This window comes from Buceros rhinoceros, unplaced genomic scaffold (genome assembly GCF_000710305.1).
Source record: "Buceros rhinoceros silvestris isolate BGI_N320 unplaced genomic scaffold, ASM71030v1 scaffold20317, whole genome shotgun sequence".
Lineage (NCBI taxonomy): Eukaryota > Metazoa > Chordata > Aves > Bucerotiformes > Bucerotidae > Buceros > Buceros rhinoceros.
The window spans coordinates 7,705-17,031 of NW_010422029.1; the positions used below are offsets into that span (position 1 = coordinate 7,705).

The following is a 9,327-nucleotide window of genomic DNA, read 5'->3' on the forward strand; positions in this document are numbered from 1 at the left end:
CAGCTTTTATTGTCTTAACATTGCCCTAAACAACAAAAAGTCTCACTCTGTATCATTTTTATGCTGTTCTGTGTGATGGTTACAGGATGTCCTGTCCTCATATATCTTGTTCTGAAGATACAACAGCATAAATTAATATTGCAGGTAGTCTTGTCATGGACTTCCTGTGTGACTTGGGTCCCAGTCTGCAAGCCCTATTTTCCAGGTGGTTAGTTGGAGGCAGTAATGTTTCTTTAAATCACTAATTTCTTGTGGGGAGAACTGTTAATCAAACAGCTCATTTAGTAGTATCACACTCAGGTGCTGAGATGCAGTCTCTGCACTTTGCTCGCTGGAAAGACAAACATTGACAAGTACCCGTTACCTGAAGCTCAGTAGAAATCTCACCATGTATTAAAAGCAAATGTGCTTTCCTTGAGAATTTGTACATTTTCCTGTGTCGTTGGGTGTTTGTACTGAGCGAATGGTCTTGGTGGAGCATGAAAAGAGGGAAGCTTGAAAAGCAAGTTTAAATTGCAAGACTGTAAAGAATTCTTTTGTGGAATCTTCCCACTGTGATTTTATTGCCCTGCAATATTTGACTTGTACATTAGGTTTTCTATGTTTGTACTTGCATTTTAGAAATGTACACAAAAAGCTTTTATATATCATGCTGTTACCTGTGATTGTAGTATTCCAGTCATTTCCCTGTGCCTTCATTTACTTAATTGATTTTTAAATTTTTCTTTATTGCAGCTCTGTAATTAGTTAATAAATTTATTTTAATTCTGTGTCTTCCATCCCTTTCTCTCTAGTCTTTAGTATTTCTGTCTGGTATATATCTCTTGTCTTTATTCCAGCTTCAGTACCTCCTTCTTTATCTACTGTGTTCCAACCAAAGAAAATTAGGTAGATGCTCAAGAAGCAAAAAGTCTTCCTGTGATATTACAAATGTGTGAATGCTAGTTCTCTTTTCTCTTGTTGCAGTCACTAGGTTGTGAGTCAAGAAAATCCTTGCTGAAAGTTTGTTGGGGAAACCCAGACCTCGGATATCCCTGGGATCAGATATTCTGATTATGGAAGTAAACAAAGCTGTGTTTCCCCTGACTCTGCTTAGTCCCATTGGGTTGCTTCCAGTTAATTTAGCAAGAATTTGCTGAGCTTTATTCTTGCTCAGCTAAGTTTTCTTGACTGGGTTGTTAATTATGGGTTTAAACTTGTATGTGCTCTTTTGAACAACTTAAAACATTGGGAGTTTTTCTCCCTCTTCATCCATTTACTTAGTTACCTCTTTGGAAGAGGCATCGCGTCATTAAACACTTTCCTGCTTAGTCTGTAACAATCCTTCTTCTTTCACTCTAAACACATTAATACATTAAAGAGCTTCATTTGTCTTCAGGGGGGTGAAGATGTTCCACATTGTCTTTGGTGTTTGGACCCTCTTTGATACATGATCTTTGGTGGCATAGCTGCGCTGTGGAAGGCTCAGCAAGGTCCATTGTGTAATTCCAGCTTGGCAAGGGCTTTGTAGCCTGTAATGAAGCAAATAGGGTATTTAATTGTCACACTCTGGTGATAAGAGCATGATTTTTATGCTTCTACAAAATTAAGCATCTGAGACTACTTCTTCGCTTTTTCACCCCAGTGTCACCCCAGGTCATTGCTTTTTCGCCCGAGTCCATTCCTGTGGTAGGACTCCAGTATTGGTGGGAAACCACTTTATACGAGTAGTAGGTGATAACCTGATGCTCCTTCTGTGCCCACTCATCTACTCTTTCGGTGCAGTACAGTAGTGAGAGATGTAAACATGAAGGGCAGAGAAAATAGGTGGCTGTTTTTCCAGAGGACAGGCCTTCTTGCATCAGCACCCAGGGATGGGGAGGGAGGAGCAGATTACCAGCTTGGAGCTGCCAGGGAGAGCAGCTGCCAGCTCCAGCTTGGCCTCCGAATGGGCTACACGTTTTAGAAAGTACTTAGCACTTTTGGGCAGGCTGGGAAAAAACAACTTCTGGAGCTTGTCTCCTTGTGTAGCAGATTTCTGCCTGATCTGAAGACTAGGCACTGCGGTGGCCCAAGAGCAACAGGGAGAAATGGCAAGGATGCCCCCAGTGCAACTGGCTTCTTTCATGTAAACCCTGTTTCACGTAATCCTTTTCTCTGAGTTCCTGCAGGACTCCATTGATTGTGGAGGTGCTACCTCACCTCTGTATTCTCACAGGGAGCTTCTTATGCTCTGCTTACTTCCCCTTCTTACTGCTTTCACATTTCCAGGGTTAACCTCACAGCTTCTCATTACTAACAATTCTCTTTTAATTTCGGAATAGAGGTTTTATGGAGCCCGAGGGTATATTTTCTTTTCAGGTTCTGGGTAGTCTCTCTTGAGCAATAAATAAGTTGAAGAGTAGTGGTGATACACTACTCTTCGTGGTAGTTCCAGTGAGAGCATGCTGAGCTTTTGCCATTCCCGAGCCATAGCAATGGAATAATCGCACATAATATACATGCTATTAAGATGTGCTTGAATTGTGGGTTGTTCTTTTCCTTTGGGGTTTCTGATGGTAACAACCAACCAACCACCAACATTGTGTAGCTACCACTACGCAATGCGTAGCTACACATTGTTGCTAGCCGCAGCAAAAGGGTTAAATAAAACTTGAGCTGTGGGTTTGAAATTCTGCATGACACATCCGATCCGTATTACTGCAATGTGCTAGAAACTACAATTAGTATGTGAATTCTGCAGGCAAAAATGGTTACAATGCAATTTTAATGTAAAATCACACATATCCTCCCTGCAGGGATTTTGTTATACAGTGGACTGCAGTGTGGGTTTGAAAAAAAAAAAAAAAATCCAAACCATTAATATGTGAGGCTTCAAATATCCAAACTGCTACAAAGACAGAGGGTATGTACAAGAAAACAAATGGACCTGTTGTGGTTAGAAATTCATAGTTTTCCATAATAGGGGGAAAAATAAAGGAAGTTGTCTCTGAAACCTTATAGGTCACCATTTCAGACTTCTGTGTTTGTGCTCCAGTTAAAGGAGAAAATAGAAAAGCTCCTGGATATTTACTGTTTTTAAGCCAACACGAGAGGGGGGAAGCGGAAACAGTATTTTTTGTATGTTCTATTGGCAAGTTACATGCCATGAATAGGATTTTTTTGTTTGGCTCCTACATAGGTTTGTGTGAGTTTTATTTTGTTTGGAGGTTGGGGTGTGTGAGTTTTTGGCAGTTGTTACCTTTCTTTCTTTTTCTCTATGTTAATTGAAAAGAAAATTTTCAAGAAAAACAGAAGTAGAAATGACTACTGTGAATCTCACAAAATGCTGGAATATACAGGAAATCCAGTGTTCAAAAGCAGAAGAGAAGGAGGGGGAGGCAAACAAAGAGATAGCGGATGTTTGTGGTGTCTTGGAGCAGCATTTGGTTTGCTTAGTTTTTGTTTCTTGATGTAGTAAAACTATTTCCTTGCTGAAGTACTTTGATTTGGACTTAAAATAATTTTGAGATATGTTCACATCAACCACTACAAATTCCTCTCTTAAACCTGTCACTCTTGCTGGAGATCCAACTGTTAGCTCTTACTAATGCATCTTCTACTTTAGCAAGGGGAAATGTAGTTTAGTTTTATAGCTGTTCTACAAAAGTCTGTGATAAAAACAAACAGGTGCCTCTAATAAGTATTAAAGACCAAACCTGTGCAATTTGTGGTAAGTGTAGTCTATCCTCTTAAAAATGTCCTGGGGATTTATGTACTAAACTGAGGTTACTGCTAATGGGAGTTACCTAAATACACCCTCTGGTGCACAGATAGGATAACAGATCTTTTATTTAGCGTTGCATTTAACTTTGACTTCATTTTATTTCTATCTTTTTAAAGAAAACAAAATTGGGATTGGAGTTTATGGTATAAGGAACTTTTTTTCCTTCCTTTCTGTAGGTGTGCTTCTAAGAAGAGTATTGACCATGAGGAAGCCCACATGTTAGTCAGTTTTTGCAAATCCCACTGAAGAAAATGAAGCCACATTTCAGCTTTGTCGACCCTTTTCCCACCAATGTTGGCTGAATGAGAAATGGTCATGTGATTATGCTGACACACCAGCATGCATTTGGTAGACCTGTGGTTAACTCGTTCCCTCTCCATGTGTCTTCTCTTACAAAGTTTTGTCCTCATGATACTGTGCTTTCATTCTGCCAGTATGTGCCCGAAAGGCTGCCTCTGTTCTCACTCCGGAGGTCTGAATGTTAGCTGTAGCAATGCAAACCTCAAGGAAATACCCAGAGATCTTCCTCCAGAAACAGTCTTACTCTATTTGGACTCCAATCAGATAACATCTATCCCCAATGAGATTTTTAAGGACTTGCACCAACTGAGAGTCCTCAATTTATCAAAAAATGGGATTGAGTTTATAGATGAACATGCCTTTAAAGGGGTGGCAGAAACCTTGCAGACTCTGGATTTGTCTGACAACCGGATTCAAAGCGTGCACAAAAACGCTTTCAACAACCTAAAGGCCAGAGCAAGAATTGCCAACAATCCCTGGCACTGTGACTGCACACTGCAGCAGGTGTTGAGGAGCATGGCCTCCAACCACGAGACGGCCAACAATGTCATCTGCAAGACTTCTGTGCTGGATGAACACGCGGGGAGACCATTCCTCAACGCTGCCAACGATGCTGACCTCTGCAACCTTCCTAAAAAGACTACCGATTACGCCATGCTGGTCACCATGTTTGGCTGGTTCACCATGGTGATCTCATATGTGGTTTATTATGTCCGGCAAAATCAGGAGGATGCAAGGAGGCACCTTGAGTACTTGAAATCCCTGCCAAGCAGGCAAAAGAAACCAGACGAAGCCGATGACATTAGCACTGTGGTATAGTATTCTGAATACAATGACTGCCTTTGTGATGGAAACTAGATTTGGATGATGCTAAAACCAGAGGTTTACTTCTAACTTTCATTGTAAACATTAAGACTTCTGGGATTTTTTTCCTGCTTAACTGAATTATGCCACTGTTGAGCTTTCTAACAGAAAGTTTTGTCCCGGTGGTATACTTTAATTATTTCTCTGGTGGTATCCTAAAGCAAGTGAATTAATATGTAAACATTAGATTAGACCCATTCCACTATTTAATAATGAAATTTATTTTTTTAATTTAAAAACCAAATAAAAGCTTAAATTTGAACCATGTAAAGCAGAGTAATTTATTGATCAGAAGACTGTCCAGTGCCAGATCACACTTGGTTTGATCAGTACTCATGAGGTAGAAGAGAGGAGTGATGAGAAAGTGGGCTGTGAGAGATCTGGGAGCGTAGGGTCCCTGAAGGACGCTCCTCTCCCTGGGGTGCAAGGTGAAGAGCTGGTTAATGGTAGCCCGGTTTTGGAGCTGCTTGCCATGCCGGGAGAGTGGCACAGTGTGGGGAGAGCAGAGTGCCTGGATTCTCGGTGTAAGGGGCCGATGCTTGGATGAGACCCCGGAGGGCCTTTCAGCAGCACTGGAGAGGAGCCAACATGAAGGAGCTGCATTGCAGGATGTCAAAGAGGGGTAAGTGGGGAAATGCGGCAGGTTCTTGTCTTACACCCACTTACTGCCTCCCCTTAGCTTCAGGCAGGTGTCCCCAGGACTGGGGAGGACAGCGAGAAGGCAAGAGCACAGTTAGTATACTCTTCAAACTAGAGTACCACTAGTGGTGATTAAAAAAAAAAAATTAAGTTAGTCTTTTTAATCTGTGTATTGGTTTGTAACTAAAAGTGGTTTTACTTTTTAGGATGCAGTCTTTTTTAAAAAGTTGAATGAAATAAGTATATAGACTGGGCATATTTTATTGTGTGTTAGAAAATATTTTCATATGATTTTATGGGTAAATGCTTAAGAAAATATAAAGCCCAGGCAGTTAACATCAGCCTCGGATAGGAAATGGGTATTTTAAAGCTCTGCTGTCTTTAAAAACATGATGGTTTTCTCTTTTGATAGATAAAGTTTTCAAAGGGAACAAATTCACAAGGATGTATTCCTCTTGTCCTTTATTACCATAATAAAAAGATACTTGTCTCTGTGTCTCTATAGATCCAGTCTAACTGACATTGGAATGTGGATTGCAGAAGGTTGGATTTTAAAATGTACAAAATGCTGCTTTGCAAACCCAAAGGACAGTCTTAAAAAAAATTTCAAAAAACTCCAGAGTCCCATCTCCAATTAGATTATCTGTTATTTGTTACAATTATACTCTTTTATATTTCAGAGCGCACAAGCTTGTTTATCTTATTTATTTTAACAATGTTCTGAAAGAGTATCTAAAAATTGTTTCAAAGCAGATGAGAGAACAGGAGAAATAAGACTTATTTTCAAAAATGTGCATGGAGTCAACTTTTTATGTCACCTTTGTGGGCTGAGTCCTGTCTTAGTACCTGTTCGTGTGACTGCCTTCGCTATTTGCATTGTTCTATCTCAATGAAAAGGTTTGGGCGTATTAAGACAATGTTAGTGTTTGTAGAGGGCACAGTCTGTCCAAAAAACATCTGCTCTCTGATACTTCTGCCTCCTCCCTTTCCTCCCTATTAAGTAATAATTTTATTTTCTAAGGAGAGGAGGCTCTTGGTTACACATCCTGCTTAGTTTGCATTTTGTACCTTCCTTTTGTCAAGCTTTATCTTGGTGAACATTCCAGCATCGCCAGAGTGCCACCACCAGGCCCCTGAGCTCTGTGTGGGCTACTGCAGGAGCCAGAAGCAGTGGGGCTAAATGTAAATCTAAAGAGAGCAGATAAAATGTTACGTTTTACTGGCGGTATAACAGACCCTACTGGACAGGACGTGTAGTGCCTCTGTGTAGCCTGAGCCAAGTTAATTCCTGATATAATTCTCCTAAATTTCTCTGAAATGTTCTTTGGAGTAAAATTTATTTTGTTTCTATTGCTGTGTTCCCCAAGCGGTATCTCAGATCCCAGCTAGTACACTACTTCTGGAAAAAGCAGGGAGGACTAGCTGAAGGAAGGGGCTGAGCTGGAGGTGCTGACTTAGTGGAGAATTCAGTGCTGTTTATTCACGGCTAAATGCAGGAATTTCTCACAACATTTGGAGAAAATTATTTAGACAGCAGCATTTACAAAAATCTTAAAACACTGAAAAACACCTGCAGGTTTTTAACATTTACTTTCATTTAAAAAAACCCAAAACCTCTTCTCAAACCTGACTGGCAAAACTATAAATAATTTATCTTTTGTTCTTCCATTTTTCCACTGTGTTACTTAATGTGTAAGACTGGTTCTGGAGTTAGTACAGTTTTTGTTTAGTACAGCTGAGCTTTTGATGCTCTGTGTTTAAATCCTGACCAAAACCAATTTATACCAAGTTAAGCAGTGCTCTGTAGAAAGGCTCTGGAGAGATGGTTTATACCAGTTCTCCAGGTCTACTGATTTTCTTTAATTGATTCCCTATCAAACATCTCTCCTCACAAAACTTTCCTTCTTTTAAATTAAGCCAATACTGAAATCTGTTTAAAATCTGAGATTGAAGGCAATAGACAACCAATAGATGCAAACTCATGAAGCTGAATTTAGCTAATTAGGAAAGTGAATGATGTCATGGTCCCTCAGCTGTGTGGACTTGACTCAAACCATTGAAAAGAAACAGAAAAGAAAGATAAACCCCTTGGGTTTATGATGTTTATTGCACACCTTCTGTCCAAAACTACTGTCTGGAGAAAAGCCTGCACGCTGCCCCTGGAAGTCAATGGCACAAACTTTTAAACTTTGGTTGCATAGCACTTCAAGGAGTTATATTATTTACAAAGCCAGTTTTGATCAAAAAATGTAAATTGTAAATTGGTATATTTTTAGCTGTGATACCTTGGCATATAAATATAGGTGAGAGGAAATAGATGTTTCCATATTCAAAGGAGATATAACGGAAAATAAGGAGGGAAATCATAAATGTTTTGGGTTGGAAGGGTCCTTCAAAGATCATCTCGTCCAACCTTTCCCTGCAGTGACCAGGGACAGCTTCAACTAGATCAGGTCACTCAGAGCCCCATCCAACCTGACCTTGAATTTTTCCAGGGATGGGGCATCTACCATCTCTCTGGGCAACCTGAGCCAGTGTTTCACCACCCTCATTGTAATAAGTTTCTTCCTTAGATCTAGTCTAAATCTCCCCTGTTTTAGTTTAAAACCATTACCCCTTGTCCTGTTGTAACACCTCTACTAAAAAGACTGTCCCCATCCTTCTTATAAGCCCCATCCAAGTATTGGAAGGCTGCAATAAGGTCTCCCCAGAGCCCTCTCTTCTCCTGGGTGAACAACCCCAACTCTCTCAGCCTGTCCTCAGAGCAGAGGTGTTCCACTCCTCTGATGATTTTGTGACCCTTCCCTGGTCCTGCTCGAACAGATTCATATCCTGCATAACACAGACATTCTTTTTTTTTTTTTTTAATGAAGATGCTTCAAGAAAAGTAGAGCTAGATATAACTCGGCAATAAAAAGTAGAGCTAGCAATAACTTAGATGTGCTTTATGTCTTTACACTGATTTTTTTTAAAAAAACTTTCCTAGGTTTTGTTTCTAAAAGGTAAAGGATAACACTTTTAACATTAATTTTTTTTCTTCAATGCTGATTTTTCTCTGCTAATTTTCCAGTGTTATGCTCTGTTGGTAAGATCTGTGATGGTCCATTTGGGCTGCGTGTATTTAAGCTCATACTTTATGCTTTTATTCTGTTCTCAGTTTTGAAGAGAATTAGATACAGGTATCTTCACCATTAATGTACATTATTTTTTTAAATCTTCAACAGCAAAATTTTGCAGTGCAGTTGCTATGAATTTCATGGTTGGATACGAACAGAAAGTGTGGTGGTACAGGTTCTGGTCTTCTCAGGGAGGAAAGAGGACAACTCTGGTTACCAAAGAGATGCTATACAGAAAACCCACTGCAGTGTTTTTCAGTTTGAAAGTGGCAAATTGTAAGCATTAGGAAGCAAGTTAAAAAATGGGAAAGTAAAAGGAGCAGCTGGAGGCTAAAATGCTTGGAGATATCATGGAGTCTTGCAGCACATTTAGATGTGCAACTGGGGTCTCAGTGAGTTTAGACTCAGTGAGTCTAAATCAGTTTTTAAAAGGGTGTCCCTCCCCTCCCAACGGGAAAAAAACTAGCATTAGTAAACGAGTAAATTAGATTCTGGAGAGTTGAAAACATGGTCTTTAAATTGTAGGAGCGAAATCTGAAGAAGGAAAATAGAATCGGGTGTAAATTCTGGTGAAGTTACATTTAAAGCCATAGTGTGGTGAAAACAAATGGGAACTTTTTTTTCTAAGGCAATCAGAAACAGGACTGCCACCATAGAAAAGGC

General features: G+C 39.9%; 1 protein-coding gene across 1 annotated transcript; it reads left to right on the top strand.

Annotated features, from left to right (window-relative positions):
• The first annotated feature begins 3,925 nt into the window (after positions 1-3,925).
• Positions 3,926-5,180, top strand: LRRC3B (leucine rich repeat containing 3B). Its single transcript, XM_010139911.1, has one exon. The coding sequence runs from the start codon at positions 4,085-4,087 to the stop codon at positions 4,862-4,864; it is 780 nt and encodes a 259-aa protein (XP_010138213.1). The 5' UTR covers positions 3,926-4,084; the 3' UTR covers positions 4,865-5,180.
• The last annotated feature ends 4,147 nt before the right edge of the window (positions 5,181-9,327 follow it).

Coding starts and splice junctions, on each gene's coding strand:
- LRRC3B (XM_010139911.1), top strand. CDS start 4,085: ATGCATTTGGTAGACCTGTGGTTAACTCGTTCCCTCTCCATGTGTCTT.